General features: G+C 42.3%; 1 protein-coding gene across 1 annotated transcript in view; it reads right to left on the minus strand.

Annotated features, from left to right (window-relative positions):
• Window positions 1-15: 15 nt before the first annotated feature.
• The window catches only part of NKD1 (naked cuticle homolog 1), a 167,833-nt gene continuing 149,586 nt past the window's right edge, over window positions 16-18,262 (minus strand). Inside the window, 4 exon segments of the mRNA XM_019535741.1 lie at window positions 16-1,562; window positions 4,825-4,955; window positions 9,985-10,069; window positions 11,461-11,608. Coding sequence (XP_019391286.1) covers window positions 988-1,562; window positions 4,825-4,955; window positions 9,985-10,069; window positions 11,461-11,608 — 939 coding nt within the window. The 3' untranslated portion in view covers window positions 16-987.

The following is an 18,262-nucleotide window of genomic DNA, read 5'->3' on the forward strand; positions in this document are numbered from 1 at the left end:
TGCCAACATTTAAAGTGAGACAGTATATTTCCCCCCAATTCTCTCTCAAAACAAAGAATTGCTAATTTAACCACACCCCCCCAACCCAAAACAAACCATGAATATTAGTTATGGCCCAAGCACTAAAGTTTAGTGATGGTTTTGAAAAAACCCATTTTACATACTCCTCTTTTCTTTCCTCTCCATTGGTTTTCCAAAGCAGAACAGAGAATAAAAGAAAAAAGAAGTATATTTAAATATATTACCCAGTCAGTATCTAACAGACTGTACTTGTGTCAGTAAAGAACCTTAAAAAATAAAGTACAAGTTCTAAAATGTAGCTCTGTTGACAAATATCACTAGTATTTCCTTATAATACTATTAAGATAGCTTGAAAGGATGTGAAAGTCCAACACAAACAGGCTACATGAATGCAGTATATTAAAATCCCCCTGTAGCACATTACAATCAATAAAAAGAAAATAAAATCTGAATAATACTAGAGGTAGCAGCTGTTTGTATTCTCTGTTATTCTGAGTATTTCTGGAGTCCAAACCTTCGAACATTGCTCCCCTGATAAAAGGCTTGCGTGCAATCAGCCAACATACAGCAGACTGGTAACCTAGATGTCTGCAACGCTGTTTGAAGTATCTTTTCTAATACAATGAAGGAAGTACTTGTAAAGGAAGTGCGCTGACGACCTGCATTAAATCACAGCTCAAGAAGATATGGCTGTTTGCTGTTTTACAAGCCACTTTAAAACACACACACACACACACACACACACACACACACAAAATCAATCCACAAGTTTTTAAGTAAGCTATGCAGTTCCACAACATATAAATAGTGTAAGGTTCAAGAGTTTCATATACTTTCTAAAATATATGCTAGCTGAATATTAATGGAGTAACAATAGTATTAATTAGAGTAATGCCTTAGTCTGACGTCAGAGGAACATGTTTCCTTCATATGGGATGATTCTAGAGGATGTCAGAGGGATCTGCTTTATGTTTGGTAGAAATGATGGTAATGGTGGTGATGCTCATGATGGTGGTGATGTTCATGTCTCTGTATCATTTGTCCAACTTGACCTTCATATAAAATGACAGTGGGCAGGTCTCTCACATGTTCTTTTTCTACAACTGTCCCCGGAGACGGGAAGGTTTTGCACATTTGGTGATTCTCCTTTGCTCGCTGCTTGTGTTTCTTGTAGGCCTGCTGAGACTGCATGGGAAGATATGGAAGATTCTGGCCTACCCGTGTGGTTGGGGAAGCCAACGGCATGGATACCCCTTGAAGAGGTTTATTCCTTACAACCCTTCCAGGGTGAACAGAGGCTACATTTCTGGTCAGAACCTTGGGTGACCTAACAAAGTGCTTGTTTGAGTCCTGATTCCGCAGCCTCTGTTGTATTTCCGCAATCTTGGCATATGAAGCATCAGCCAAATTGATGTGACTGGGGTCCACTACTTGAGATTTCCTATGGTGGGCATGGAAGGTTTCAGGTTCATGAGAGCGGGATCTAGTTTGATTTGCAACTCTGCTTGGTGGGTCTTGTTTTTGAGCTGCTGGAGGAGATCCTAGGAAATAAAAACAGAGTTAGGTATCTCAGATTTCAAAGTTTTAATTAGTAGCATGTTAGATCTATCAGTAGAGTGGAATTCTCCTCAAGAACTAAATGCAATTATAGCTATAGATGTTTAAAAATATTTAACAAAATTCTTGTTATTAAATACGAACTATAAGCTATATATTTTTTAAAAGGTCTTATTCTATCCTGAAAAATGTTGGTTTTGGCCATCAAATTACAGCACACCAAAACAAGTACTTGGAACTATAACACTTAGAGCAGTGCCTTCCGAACTTTTGATATGTGGGGCTCACTTTCTTCCAGTTTAAGACTGGTGGCACACTTTACTTTTACACCTGAAAGGGTTGGGGGTGTGTGGGGGTGTGTGTACACATGCGCACATTTCTCCCCCTCAAAATATACAACATGGTCCATTCTCCTGCCAGACAAAACCACAACAGTGTTAAAAAAGAACACCAAATATATCTTTCTTTAAGCAAAGGATTAGTCTCTACATCAGTAGCTCTCAGCCTTCTTAGCCTCAAGACACCCCTCCAAAACATTCCTGAATGCTGGGGTATGTCATTTGAAAATCACTCAGAAAGAAGAGGGCCTTGAGACTAAAGAAGCTGTGTGCCCTACTCTTTCCATTGTCGGCCCCCTCCCAATACCTACTCTGTTCCTTAGGGGCAAGGGCAGCCCTTGCTGCTAAGGCTGCTCTGGCAGGTCCACATACCAGTGGCCACTCCCATAGCTCCTCCTGCCAGCCCAGGGAGCATGGAAGGAGCAAAGGGGACAAGCAAAGCAAAGTGCAACTCCATTTGTGTGTCTAAGCCAGGGTGGGCAATTATTTCAGCAGGAGATAATGGGTTTTGGTGAGCTGTTCAGGGCCACCATTGGTAGCCCCATCACCCTTTGACAGGGGCCCTGCCCCTGGTTGCCATCTTGAGACCAGAAGTCCTGCCCCCTAACCTCTGATCTTTGTCACTAGAAGTCCCTCCCCTTGCTCCCAGAGTACTCTTTTTGGGAAGGGGGTTTCCATCTTGGAACCAGAAGAAAAAAAACAGCAACCAAATTGTATACTAAAACTCAAACACCGACAATAACATATTTGAATTTTATTTAAAAAATATATTTTTGTTCTGATTTGTGTGTTTGCATCGTGTATATAGAGGTGATTCCAGAATGGCTCAAAATGAAGCCTAACTGTTGTATATTGCAGGGGGTGTGGAGAAGTGTGGGGGGTATGGATGGGTGGGTATGGGGTTTGTGGGGAGCTGTGTGCGTGTGGATGTGTATATGTGGGGTGTGGGCGAGGGAGTGGGAATGTGTGTGAATGTGGGTCGGTGGTTGGGTATGGGAGGTTTGTGGGAGGGATGTTTGTGAGGAAGGGGGGCTGGGAGTGTGTGGGAGGGTGTGGGGTGTGTGGGGGAGGTATGAGTGCATGTGTGGTGAGGTGTGTACACACAGCAGTAAGCGGGGCTCCACCTAGAGGCTCCATGTGTGTGCGGGGGAGGGGGCAGAGGGGAGAGGTGCGGGGGGTGCAGTATTTGTGGGGTGTGTTATTGTGTGTGGGGGAGGGTGGGGTTTGCAAGAGAAGGTTTGTGGGTATGGTGAGGTATGCATGGAAGCTCCCCACAGGCACCCTCCTGAGCCAGACACCACCCACTCCTGCTCTGCAACAGCCTGGGGCCTGCGTGCCATGTGGCACCTCCCCACCATGGCCAACAGCACACAGGCCTAGCCCTGCCCCACGGCCACTCTGGACTCAACCCCACGGAAACAGATCAGCCAGAACCCATGCACACAGCCCTGCCCACCCATGGCATATCCTGCTGTCCCCCAGGCATGCAGTGGGGCTGGGGTGGCTCTGCAGCTGGACTGCCTTTCTAGGTAGCCTAGGCAGTGGTGTCTCCTTCTGGCTGCTAGTGCCACTGGCCCCAGCCCCACAGTACTGGTGGAGACACGAGTGCACAGCCCCAATGTGGCCCACCCTGTGCCTGCTCCAGACTTACCTGCTTAGGCTCAGCAGCGGCAGCAGTCAGACAGAATCTGTTGTTCAGTGTGGGGAAAAACCGGACCTTTCCCCTTGCCACTGCCGGGCCCTTCCTGCTGCAGTCACTCAGAGCCCACACTTGCCTGCCCTGCAGCTGCTCTGCACTGCCATCGCTGCCTGCTGGGCAGCCTGAAGGCAGCAGTTACAGTGGCAGAGATGCAGGGCAGCCCAGCATGGGCTCCGGGCAGCTGCAGCACGAATGGCTCAGCAGCAACAAGGGGGAGAGGCCGCTTATCCCTGACACTGAGCAACAGTTTCTGCCTGGCTGCTGCTGCTGCTGCTCCATGCAGGAGAGTTCAGAGTAGACAAGAGGCAAACCAGGTCAGAACTGTGTGCTTGGGTCCCCACCAGTACCATGGGGCTGGGGCCAGCAGCTGCTGCAGCCAGAAGGAGCCACCAATGCCTGAGCTACCTAGAAAGGCAGTCCAGCTACAGAGCCACCTCAGCCCCACTGCGTGCCCAAGGGGCAGCAGGACATGCCACGGCCAGATGGTGCCTGGGCCAGGTGGGACCAAGGGACTGGCTGTGGGATGGACAAAGAGCCTCCATGGGTCGAATCCAGCTCACGGGCTGCATTTTGCCCATGCCTGGTCTAAGTTCACAGGAAAGCACACAGCTGTGATTGTGGGGATGGTGTGGAAGAGAGTGTATTTGGCACAAGGGCTGTCTGGTGGAAGGCAGGGTTGGGGAATGCAGCAGTAGCAGTAGTCCCCAGGGAAGCAGCTGCAAGTGCCCTTGGGGAAGCTGGGGTAGGCACACGGTGCCAGATATGGTAGGAGATCCTCACCCAGGGAGATCCCAGGGCATGCTTCTTTTACTCTCACAGCACACTAATGTGCTCCAACATGCCTTTTGGGAATTATTGACTTATAAACATGGCAAATATGCAGTCTTAACCCTTTGAATTTAGGGAGGGACATCAAGTCCCTTTGTAGGAACTCACCATTGGTTTTTGTTCTGGATTAGACCCAAAAAAACCATTTTCTGGTTGCAGCTTAAACCTAGCCTTTACCATTGAAAGCCCAGCCTTGATTCTTACCATCTAGCAACCTGCGTCTGAACACTGTACTAGTTGGTCCATCACCACTAAATAGCTATAGATCAGTCAACCAACATGGTCATTCCAAGATTCCAAGCAAGTGCCCAATTTGGACTGTGCAGCTGAAGGAGGACTGGACACAAAATGCTTGAAAAATAAAAATTACTAAACAGTTACCTGGCCCAAATTTTGATGTATAATTTTCTATTCCTGCAAGATCCAAATAGTGGTTTCTCCTTTCAATGTTCTCATCAACACAATGGCGGTAGCAGCCACTCTGCTCAGGATTGTTGTCACTGTAATGATATCTGTGAATGGGAAAAATAATTTAAGTTCAGCAAGCTTGCAAACTGGTTCCCCCACCATTTTCAAACCCAAGCTAATGGGCTGGTAAAGCCAATGGGCCCCTTGAACTGATAGGTCTCACTTGCGAAGACATTTAACACCTGGTGGTCTGTATTTGAGAAGGGCCTAGACTAACTGCTCTTTCCTTTCATGAATTGGCCCCTGGTTTTGTAGAGCAAGGGATGCTTTTGTATTTGCATAAGGCACACAAACACAAATACAAAATCTTTGAGGGTTTACTGCAATCTGTAGATGGCCAAACCATTCAGTACATTCTCTAATCATGCCACGTCAGGGAGAGTCTGCCGGCTGATCTGGCTGTTCCCAGCTCTACAGGGAAGAACTGAGCTCAGCTGAGCTTGTTGTTAAATGGCCTAAATGTCTGTGTGGTTCTGCTTCAGGGAAGTAGGCAGCAGCACAGGTGGATTTACTAAAGGAAACTGGGCAAAAAGGTGTCAGTGGAAAAATCTGAGATAACTACTGTTTGCCAAAATACATCTAATAAGCAACTCTGGGCTTCATAATCCTGACTCCTTTTCCTGCTCAGCTTTGCTATTTTATTTATAGCAGAACTATTTCCTGAGAATGAATATCTGAAATACCACTCATTTATGAGCAAACATGCACATGCACACACACATATGAGCTTACAGTATTGTAGCCAATAATGCTGAGAGGTTTAAATTTATCACATCCAATAAACAGATGTTTATAACTGAGACCAATTTTTCCAGAATAGCAAATAAGATGAGAAAAATACAAAATTTTAAAATTATATCATGGACTACCATTCACCAGGGCATTGCCATCTCTGAAAGCAAGGAGTGGATTCTGCACTCTTCTGTACCCAATTCAACCTCACTAATTTAAGGTGAGACCAAAACTTGGCTTTGCATTTCAAGCTGGTTCCAAAATAAGGACTCATTCCTGGATGATGCCAGGCATTCAGATCTAAGTCTGAATGCACTTTAGCCTATGCCTCTTTTTGGCATGAAAATAACTGTACTGAAGTCAAGTACGTTGTGCTTTGCTGAATTGTCACATGATTGTCTTGTTCTCTTGCAGAACTGAGACCTATGCGACACTGGTATGTTGTTAGGGATCTACTGAAAATATATACTCTCCTTGATAAAAATTTATTCTATTGCAGGGTGTCACTTGCATTTGGGAGATTAAGTTTACACTGCTTTGATATATGCAAATACTTATGCATGCGATGCTGCTTGCCAGGAAAGCAGGAAATCTTTGAAGGCTTTGAACCTAGTTCTTCAGCCACCGGTGTACTTGAAGTAAAAGACACTGCACTTGGACACCCAAAAGAGCTGGAGGAGGAAACTCCCCTCCCTGATAGTGGCCCACATCTCATATGTACCTCATATGTATCTGGGTGGAATTTTACAATTATGGTAGTTCAGCTCATAGGCATGCAATTCAAAAAGCACTTCATGGGCTACTGCTAGCATACAGAGGACCATGGAGTGCTGCTGATTTGCCTATGGCAGTCAATAAGTAAGCGCTGCGTGCACAGAAGACACTGAAAGGTTCATATAGTGCAGGCATAACCATTTCTGATCCAGCATAATTAAACAGCAGTGTTTGTCCAAAACTGAACTGCATACCATTCTTTTTCTGGTACCATAAATGAATTGAGACCCTGAAGAAACACTGTGTTAGTCCCTCCACAGGCCCACATTCTAAAAGCTTTCTAACATGCAAGATGATATTCAACAATGCAAATATACACAGAGAAGCAATTATACATTGCTGAGAAATGTGCTTCATTACCAAAGAGGACTCAAGTATTTCTGAACACCAGGGCTTCTGTCAGCTGTCCCCAGACTGCTATTTTGCATATACATGGAAAGATTCAGGCATCAAACACCTGATCTGAATCTTCTGCAGGGTGTAAGAATATATGTTTTTATAAAAGATGCTTGCTTGTTTTTTTGAATAGTATGTGAAACCCTTTTCTGAATTCCCAGGCTGGAATGTCATTATGAGGAGGGTCAGGCCAGCATAGAATGGGTCAGGAGATACACGTGAGAATGTGTAGGTCAGGAAATCACAAAGGACATTTCCTGAAGGCCGCAGTCAAAGAGAACAGTTCATTTACATGAGTTAAAGCTAAGTTACCTAAGCAGCTCAGCGTGAAAAAAGCCTATATGTTCCAAAGGACAGTGTTTCTCTATAAATGAAAGATGTTTTGGGGCCTGGTGCAATTATAAACAGCTAGAGTAATGGGAAGGAAATAAAACACCCCAAATCATAAAGTTGCCTGTCATTGCTCTTCTCACCATCAATTTTATCAACAGCATAAGGCACCTGCTGGGTAAACCAGCCATAAATCTGGATGTTTGCATTAGCACTACTTGTGGAAACTCTAAGACTAAAGGATGAAAAATCCCTCGTTCCTGAATACTCTTCCCACCTTAGGGGTAGAAACATCCTTAATAACTTCATTTTGAATATTAAATTAAACATTACTTGTGGGGGGCAGGGGTGCAAATGGTTGAAAGCTCAGAGGTTGCAAGTACAAGGCCATAGCAGAAACACTCAAGGCGTGGTCTGACATTCCAACAAATCTGTGAATTCTGCTAAATATCTTCTCACAAGAACACGAAGGAGGAAGGAACCTTCCTTAACATTTTTAAGAGATTGCAATATTTCATTACTGTTCTCAAAGGAACCCCCACAATGCCACAGATGAGATTATAGGATACTCACCAGCTTAACAATTTGGCTTTGGTGCAGAGAAATGTGGGACTTATTTCTTTTAAAGATACAAATGTCCACATTTAGCTAGGTGCAGCACCAAAAGGGGACAATCAGGCACTCTGCTACGGACCTCTGAGAAGCCTTAGCTAATTTGGGTGCAAATTAGAAATCCTTAGGAAAGTTCTAACGTGTGCCCAATGGCAAAGGAACCTAAAGACCATCTGTCACCCTGTGGCAGAGGCAAAACGGCAACAGAAGTAAGAATCTTCCCCTCAGTTGAAGGCAACTATAACTGTGGGTTTCAAATGAGAGAAATGAGTATCCTCCATCACCTAAGAATGCTGGTCATGCAAACACATATCAATTATGAAGCAAACAGTACTAGATGCAAAGAGAGGAGGTAAATCCTGAACTGCACAGCTGTCACTCTGGAAGTAATCGTTCACCAAGCCACAGGAAATCCTCATGCTAAAAAAAAGCCTATATAGAGTTTCAGGTAAAGAGATGGAATTAGTTACTGTCTTATAATTCTGCCCTCTCTGAATCTAGGTGTATTGTTCTGGACAGAAGTCATACCTTAGAAGTATTTGTGAGCAGACTGAAGAAGGAGGGCACGGCTGTTTTTTTTTTTTTTAAGTGAAAGCGAATGCTCCTCCAACATGTTGGTATATTTGCTGAGCTAAGTGTATTTTCCCCAGACAAATACTCCTAAAGCTGAGAAAACACAAAGCTAGAGCATTTTTTTTAATTGCACCTGAAGAAATGGTTTCAACGTCATTGCTGTGGTGTTTCCCACTTCCCCAGCCTGAGAAATGAAATCCCAGTTTAAACCAAATAGACACTGAATAGAAAAATGATCTCTCTAGCAGTGGATACAAATTGGGAGATACCTAAATTGGGGAGGGGAGGGAAGTATCCATTTGAACAGTATAAACTAAACTGCGAAAAGTGCATTTTTTGCTGTTAGTCCAATGAAAAACAAGATACTCTAAGAAATCTGGTTTTAACTGATATATCCCAAATGGCTATCATGTATTCTGGAATTCAGCACAGCATGCACCTGTAAGGCAGATGGAAGGCTTGATACTGGGGCAAATCTGTGCTTATCTTTGCTAACCTTGCCATTGACATGACTAGACATCTTCAGAGGAGCAACGCCTATTCTAGACTAGCATCCAAAATAATATTATACATTCCTTCAGGGAGAAACTTCAAATAGGCCTGTTTTATCTAATCTCTAAAAGACTGCAACTGTACCAGCAGCTGTGCATAAAAGAAACTACTGTGTCTGTACTTTATTGGAAATAGATGCATTCTGAGTCACCGGCAGGAATCCATAGAAAAACAATATATAGAGGTTTTTTCCAAGTGGTGAAGGGCATTCTAAGACTAAACAGAAAGTAACCTAATTTTCCTTGAAGGTTTACTATAAATGCATTAACCGATAGGAAACACCTTAATTTTCAGATTGATGTCATCTGGTAACTGACTAATTTTCAAAAAGTCCAAGAGGAGAGATTTTGTGGTAAGTAGGAGGAATGGTTTCTGGCAGCTTAGGGGCACAGTGAGTTGGGCTCTGGCCTTTGTTTATATAGGGAAACTACTGAGGCAGTAAACTAAGGTATGAATTTACAGTGCACGTAGTATTCCTTGTGTAGATACTCTTGGTCCTTTGAAAGTGGAGTAAATTACCTTATCCTTACTGGACACTGGGCACATCTACACAAGACATTTGCTGCACAGTTGACTAATTAGCTGTGCAGTAAATGCCATGTATCTACATGTGCACTGCTATTAGGCTGGAATAAACTAATTTACTCTGCAACAGGATAGTACTTGTAAATATTAGTACTATCCTGCTGCATAGTACAAAACTCTGCACTGGTTCCCTGGGTAAATGGAAGTTGGATGTTTCGCCTTGGTGACCTGGTTGATTTTTTTCAGTGATGCAAAAGAACAAACTATAGTAAGGGAAGGGTGGATCTCTGTTGGTCCTTTTCAAAGTAGAGTACTTGCACAAACTATCCAAAAAGTTCTCAAAATAATGAAAGGAAAAAGGAAGCATGTATGGCTAGCTAGTGCTAGTTTCCTCAGCTTCCTTGGATATAAATACTGGCATTAGTATCAGGGCACTGCCTATCAATGAATTTGTGCTGTGCGTTCCACAGTGACAACCCCCATAATTCCTATATTTAAAAAAAAAAATTATCTCCAGCCTCTTGAGGGTAGCTACCACAACTCCTTTTCACAGATGAGAAAGGAGTTCTTCCAACTTACCTGAGAGAAGCTCGCTGTTTCCTTTCAGACCCCTTCAGTTCTTCACTGGCTTTGCTCTCAGTTCTATGTCTAGAGCTCTGCAAATCTGTCCCCCCAAAAAGGTAAGGTATTATTTCATTCTTGCTGTGATTATTCTGTCAGGTATATGCATTGCAATACATACAGACTTATTACTGTCATTACATCAATGCCTCATAATTCATTTTGGAGAAACTCTTCAAAAGTGACATGGCAGTTCAAGGGCAATTGACTTTCACTGGGAGTTTGAGGCCAAAGTAACTTAGGCTCCCTAGTGGAAAAGTAAAGAAATGAATGGGCATGGCCAAACAAAATCATTGGCACCCGTCAGCTGCTTCAATAACTAACAGTCCCTGCTGTTGTGTAGTTTCCCACTCATCGCACACAAAACTACTGTTACAAGGGTGTTTCAGGAAGTATAACTATTACAGTAAAGACATGACTTTTTTTTTTCAAACCAAAATCATTGAACTGATACAAACCCTAGTCTGCACAGAGTTGTACTGATAAGACGACTGTATTGTATGCATTGTAACAGCATAGTTTATTCCTTTTTCTGTACAGGAATAAGCTATATGGTTATAAGGCACCATTATACCAATAAAAATTATGATCAGATTATGCTGGTACAGTTAAAATGATACAACTTTTATATTTAGACAAGTGCTGGTAATGCTGTAATGTGTGATGCTGTTAGAATAAACACATTACACACAGACTCTACTAGCCACATCTCTCTGAAATTTGTGAGAGCCACCCTTGTATAACTGGTGACAGTCATTAACCCAGTATTTTCATGTACACTGATCAACATATATTAGCCAGGGATGTTTTACTAGCAAAGGGAACTGACTAACTGAAAAGGATAAACAGATTCTATGCATCACAGGATTTGAATTTAAGGTACAGATGATGTAGTTCCTCGTTTTCTCCCATTGGCTTAAGACCCGATCAAGTCTTAATGATTTTGGCTAGGAGTATGTTTCTTTTTAATGATTTTTTTTACTTGTACAAGCTGTAATGTAATGTTCTCTTCCTGTACTAGAGTATCTATATTCCTATAAAAAAAACTCTTGTACAAATATAATTGTGTCCACACTGTAAGGCAGGTGGTCATACTACTTTAATTGTACCAATGTAGTTTAGATAGTACAACTTCCTAGGGTACAAAAGGCCTTAATCTTAGGGCATACTTTAAGTACAACCACGCATCTCATAGCATGTAACTCCTGTAAATCAGAAATAATAAAAAAGAGGGGAAGTTTAGATTTTCAAATGTAGACTCCTAAATTAGAGCAGATTGCTCTACAGGTAAAATCTCAAATGGGCATTTAGGGACCAAATTACCCCCATAATTAATTGTCTCAATTTAATTTAATTTTAAGTTTTTCTACCTATCAGATGCAAAGAGGGACCTTTAAGGGAAAGCTTTTCAAAAAGTGTAGTATACATCCTTACCAGTATGGTTTAAGAGAATACTCTTTTTCTTCTGACTGCCATCTGGTGCCACAGTAAGCTTCACTCGCAGAGTTTTACTTGAACTTGGAGAGTGGTTTACTGATGCATCAACTACCTCATAGATGGTATGAAGCAAGCTGGTAATATCCTACAGTTGGGATTAAGCACAGACAAAAAGAAAAAATATGGTAAACGTGGGTAAGCCTTGTTACTTATTAATATAACCATTCCAAAAATGGATCTGTAGGTTGCAGAGACACTTTCAAGTCTCGCTGTATTCATAAGGAATGGATGGTATGCAGCACTTAACTGTGCTAGAAGTGTTTGGCCTCAACAATTCCAGTCTTGTTCCTTAGACAGGCATATCTTTAAGAAATATATTTTCCTACTGGACTTACAGGTACATATACTTCATAGCAATTTTATGACCTTGGGTGACAGATACACAGTAGCATTTCAAGCACACAATCTCTGTCTCTCATATTCTTTACCCTTGGATGCCATAAAACATCATAAAGGTTATGATATGGGAAAACCAGACCAAAACACCTTTAGGGGAAAAAAAGAGATTATTCACCTTGTCCCAAACCAAACACACATTATTAGCAGTCTGGGATATTCAGTGTCTTTCTATTCTCTTAAATGTAGCTAAAGTATAATTATTGATGCTGCATTACAAAATTGAGTTCACATGATCCAAGCCACAGAAAGCAGACATTTCCACAAAGCCCAAAATATAAGACACACCACCCATCATAAATTCAGGGAACTGTTTTTTTTCCTGTTACCACTTTTGGATACATGGGGGATAGATCCCAAAGAACAAATTTGGGCTGAGTTTAAGCTATGTGGTTAAGAGATCAGGCAGGACTGCAAAGTTCAGAGCTGAAATGGGACTGGATCGAACTTTCCCTAAACTGTAAGACTGCTAGTTCAGCCTACTACAGAGACTGACCCCCAATGTTCAGAATGGGATGTGAACTTTACTCAAAGGTTTGCCATACTGACAATGTGGTGTTCAGATTCAGGCCTGTCTCAAAACATTCCTCTTATTAGCTTTGTATCTCCAATGCAACATAGGTGTCATAATGGGTAGGATTAACCCCTCACCCCTTCAACATTTCATAATGCAACTATGGCTTTAAAAATGTTAGGCATAGAAATGACTTTGAAAGCCAGGGTTCCTTTCTAACACCCCAGTTCAGAAAAACATTTATTCAAGCTTGAGCTTAAGCCCACACCTATTCAGCAAAGCACTTGAGAATGTGTTTAAGTCCCCTTAAGTCAATAAGATTTAAGTACTTTACTGAATAGGGTCTGATCAAAAGAAAGCATTTCCAAATTCATACAACCCCTTTGTCTCATACAGGAGATCCTGATTGCTTAATATATAGGTGGAATATAGCCCCTTTTTAGCAGCTAACATTGCTGCAAGTCAGCTCATATTTAGTCAGCAAGAGAGCTCCAAGCCAGTCAACCTTTAATATTATACAAATGCCCTTGCTTCATAAGTGGCTTCTGCCCAGATGAGTGAGAGATCAGTTGCTTGGCTCATTACTTGAACGGAAGTCTTTTCCCAGAGTCAATTAACTAGGACAACAATCTAGAACCAAAGCACTGCAATCATAGAAGACAATCCCATTGAATATACAATTTATAAAGTATCTTCGCCCATCTTCTTTGCCCCAACACCCTATCCCAGAACCTACACCCTTTCCAGAAGCCAGGGGGAACAAAAGGAACTATCTAAATCAGCTGTATTAAATACAACAAACTGGTTCGGAAGAAGATTGAGACTAGTTCAATAAAACCCTCAAATTCTATAGGATTTTTCCTTCACACATGGTTCATACCCTTAACAAATGTATCCTCAAAGCTCAGTGTGCTCAGGTGAGCACCAGCAGACACACCAGTTTAAACAAGTGATGTAGCATACACCCCTCATTATCTAGTCAGCTTTATAGGAGACAGTGAGACCTTATTCACTGCACACAGAATATTTTGTTCTTAATAATCATATTCCTTTCTCTGTAACATGCAGAGAAACATTAAAATTATTGCCAAGGCAAATTACACTAGACGCAGTGCTCACTCTCTTCCAGTCCGATTCAAATTCTGCTCTTTATTTATATTCACTACATTTGCTTAATGTAATGGAATTACACCAGATTTATGATCTGATCCTATTCCCTCTGACTTCAGTAGTGTAGGATCAAGCACTTACATTGGTATAAACAGAGCAGAAGTTGGCAGTCTCTCCATTTTTTCCACAGAAACATTTTTTACCCCAAACCTAAATGACCCTATTTATAGTATGCCACAAGTGTGATTGGAGCCTGTTTCTATCCTCTTGACAAGAATCTCCGTCTGAAAGCCTGTGCAAGAGAATGACTGCTTAATAAGATGGGTGGTTATGCGATCTCTTTCACCAACCCTTTCCTTTCACACTTCCATCCTGTTTTGACATCTACCAAAATGGAAATTTCTTAACAGACACAGCAGCACTGACAGAAGGTGTCCCAGGCTGGGCCTTTTGCGACAGCTGACAGATAGAGGGGGGACAGGTGGAGGGGGGGATGGGGAGGGGGTTGCAAGTATTTTGCTTAATAGGAATGGGCAAAAACATACACAACGGATATCTACCTTTGAAATATCCCATCCTAAACTAACTTCTGGAAGGCCCACCAGTTTCAATAGGGCTATTGCTAAACCATTCACCTATAACCCAACTCCTTCCTTTTGTTCGGATACAGTGAATATTTTTCCTAGCTGTTAAGGTGCTCTACATTTTACTCTGACATATGTAAATACAACAGAGTATACCCTTATGCAGTAGCATGAGTAGGTGTGGGAGAGAGGAGACCCAGCCACAATCACCAACTTAGGTGGGCTGCCAAAACTGTCAACCCCATGCCTGCAGAGTCTGTGCCCTGGCAGCAAGAGCCGTTCCACAGCATTGCTTTTGCAGCTGCAGCTGGTGCACAGACCTTGTACTGCTGCTGCTGATTTGAGCACAAGAGCAAGGGCAGGTAAAGCACATGGCAGCAGCAGCCAGGGTGTTTTCGGTAATAAGTTAGACTTCTGAGCCACCTCCTCCCCCTACTCTATTTGCTGAACCATTCTACCTCCTCCCCCTCACCCCTGCAGGGTTTGACCAGGCCACAGACTGCTTGCCCAGGCTTTTGACTTGGGTTTTTGGTTGGTGTTGTGGCTAGGGGCAACTCCCACACGACATGTCACCCTTTTTCCTTTTGCTGTGTTTTGTGGGTCTTTCCCAGCAAACCACTTGAGCCAACTTTTTAAAAAGTACTTGCAGGCCCTGTCAAGGCAGGCCAGCTGCAATACTTGTGTAACACATCGTCTCTCAGCCAGCAATGTGTCTGCACACACATCATGTCAGAACATTTTGCCTTGCTCAGCCAAACAGGCTTGGATTTTCCCAGACTGCTTTAGCCTGCCCAGCCACTAGACATTTAAACACACTGCACAAAAGCCTCACTAGACCTGTGGGTTTTTATTGTGCAACTTTAGTATTTTGTGATTTTCCCCAGGTAGAAAATCAAATTCTTTCTAAGAGGATATGGTCTCCTTTGTATCCATAAATAAATAAAAGCACCCTTCTGATTGTGCATGAATCACACAATCATCCTTATACAACTATTTTTTGTGCTGTTATACCAGTCTTTTCAATATCTACATTTTAATTAAAGGATTCATTTATTCCTGGTGACTATCTAGGGGCCTATAGAGTATGTACAGAAGTTGCTTTTTTGCCATTTAAAGCATTTTATTGCTCTGACTTAACAGAAGTCCACGCCTTTACAGAATTAAAAAATGGATAAAGCACTTCAAATTAACCATTGCTAAATAAGGTATTACATTTGAAGCGCTGTATTTTACATCACTTTAGCAACCTACAGTGCTCTTAATAACTTCTGTTCCATGGTCAAATTTCTAGCGATTCTGCCAGTAGTCCATGGGCTTTGCAAGTTTGGTTCATGCACTCTGGTACCACCAAGTCTGCAAAAGCCAGCAAACCACCCTGCTTCCGTCAGCCGACTGAGACAGAAGTGATCAGGCTAAACAGGACTGGGGAAGGGTAGGAAGGAAAGGGAAGGGTGCATCCCTGCCCTTTGGTGCACAGATCACTGCAGCTGGAGGGGCTGGCTCCATGCTGGGCACCCCAGGCCCTGTGGAACTCCTGCCACCCCAGAAGGCTGGTGGATGCCTAGCAGGGCTTACGCATGGGACAGGCTCTGGGCTGGGCAATGCTGTGGGGAAGCGGGTTGGGTTCAGCTCTGTGCAGCCCAGGCAAGAGAGAAGCACTGGTACTCGTTCCACACAATCCTGCTCAGCTGGGAACCTGCTCCCTCCCAGCACAGAGTGGCTGGGAAAGGCCTCTCTGATCCTGGATGAGTCAGGGAAGTATGGCAACTCGGCATGTGTGAAGTTGGGGGAACTCAGCAAATACCCACAGACCACAGAGCCAGCTGCGGCTGGGAGCCTGGCACATCACCCAGTGGCTGGGCACTTCCTGGGGGAATCTGGGAATGGAATGGCACCTCTTGCCCACTAACTCCCCTAACCCACTTCTGCTGGCCCCCCTTTCCTTCTCTGTTCCCCTGCTCTGTGCCCAGCTCCGCCTTCTCCTCCGCTCTCCTGCAGTTCCAGGAGGCTTCAAAGTGTCCCCTGCCCCCTACCTTGGAAAACGCAGGGAGGCTCAGAGTCATGCTGCACCCCGCCAACCCCCGCCCCCAACAGACACTGCACTTCATGTTTAAGAGCGCTGTAACTTTATAGTGCTATAAAAAGTGCTCTAAATTACAGTGGTGTAAAACATGCACAGAGCATTTCTGTATACATCCATAAATCTGGTATATTGGTGTCTACCAATTTTATTCCCTTGTTATTCAGCAACTTTCTGATTGAACTGCCACCAGCAAAAAGACATCTTCTACATCCTGACTGCTCCCTAGTACCACCCTCACAGATATGACTACCTGAAATCACTCAAATTCCTGAGATAATGACCATATGGGAAATGAAGCCTCAGACTGAGTCTTCAGCAGGACACCTGCTTTGAACTGTGACTGAGACTGCTTTCTCATGGTCCTTTCTCTATCATAGATTTACTTAGCTACTGTGGGGCTCACTCCTCTTGCAAATTATTGGCACCAGGCTCATCAGGATGCATGCTACAAAGCCTGTACTCCAACCATTCCTAACATTTTTCTTCAAGGTGAATTTTCAATCTTAAAGTAATATGCCCATGATAGCTGAGCAATTTGTGCTCATCCTGAAACCTGTCTTGCTGATTATTATCAGAACTTAAAATTCTTTGGACAGCTTTCTGTAGGTGTTCACGTTATTTTATAATTCCATCCACTAGCTGTCTAGCAAATCAGTGGTTGTCCCTCCTCAAGAAATTCAAAATCAAAAGCCAGTTTCCCTTCTCTGGCATAGCACCAAGCATGTTCAAGAAATCTCAGGTCTTCATACATCTTTGCAAATCCACTTACCAAAGAAACTGTTTCCTACCATACAAATCAAAACTTTTGGACAAGTTGAAGAAAAACATACCTAGAACGGATCAAAATTTTCTGCACAAGAATCTTTTTTAATAAAAGAAAAAGCATTTTCTCGTTACAAAACCAATTTTTTTCATAATTTATCTAAAATTTAAGCATTTTCCAATTTTGTTAAAGTTTTACATATTTTTGCCAAGATATTTAGTGAAGTTACTTCCAAACTGTAACAAAAATATGTTATAATAAATACTGGAGAAATTTTCACAAAAGTGAAAAATTTTGAATGTTTTGCAAAAATAGAAACAACCTTAACATTGATTCTAAATTATTTTTTCAACCAGCACTAACTGGCACTGTGAAAATAAGGACCATGGAGCTGGGAATTAAAAAAAAAAATCTGAATGCCTTTTTGTTGAAGGGCTGAGATTTCTACTAAGATTATATACTTTACTAGATGGCTAGTAAATTAAAGTATGGACACATAAACTAGTTACCATATAGTAAGTAACTATAATAACTGTGCAGTTTCTTCGCCCTGATAAATGCATAGTAACTTCCCACCACTTTTATTGGGAGCAAGCTATCTTGCAATTATTTTGTGGTAAAAGCAGGCACATGAATAGCTGGTGTGCTACTAAGTACCCTACATCATCTCCTGGTAACTTGCTTGTGTGCCCACACACGAGGAAAAATAAAACTATTACTTCTTGAAGAGAAAATTATGTTTTTGATAGTATCTAAGCATTAGTACATGCCATATACAGAACATGAATGTGTTTCATTGATCTAATATTACAGCTGCTTTTTTCAAGGTAAGAATGCATGAATTTTAACACGTATCTTTTCTTTGAGCCTAACCTGCATAAAATGGACTGTGCCAAACAGGAGATTTTACCACACTTTCAACCTTCCTGTGAAATATGAACTTTCATTTCTACCTGGGAGACCTTTACAATCTTTTCTCCTATGCCTGAAGAAAGGTGCTTGTGTCTGAAAGCTTGCAATTAAAGACATTTTTTGCAAAAATCTAGCTGGTCTATTAAAAGATATCACCTCTATCACACATTCTGAACTTCAACAGGGTTTTCAGAAATCACTTGCTTGGAATTATTATAAAACACACTGTTAAGACAGCATGGTGCATGCTAACATTACTCATGCAGAATATTTTACAAATTCCTGATAAAAAGCCGGTAGTAGTTTACTACATTAAGAAGCCTGTTGGGTTTTTTAAATAAAAACAACATAAATTGATAATCAACTACTATGTGTTC

The sequence above is a fragment of the Crocodylus porosus genome, unplaced genomic scaffold (assembly GCF_001723895.1).
Source record: "Crocodylus porosus isolate Cpor-Errol unplaced genomic scaffold, CroPor_comp1, whole genome shotgun sequence".
In the NCBI taxonomy this organism is placed as follows: Eukaryota; Metazoa; Chordata; order Crocodylia; family Crocodylidae; genus Crocodylus; species Crocodylus porosus.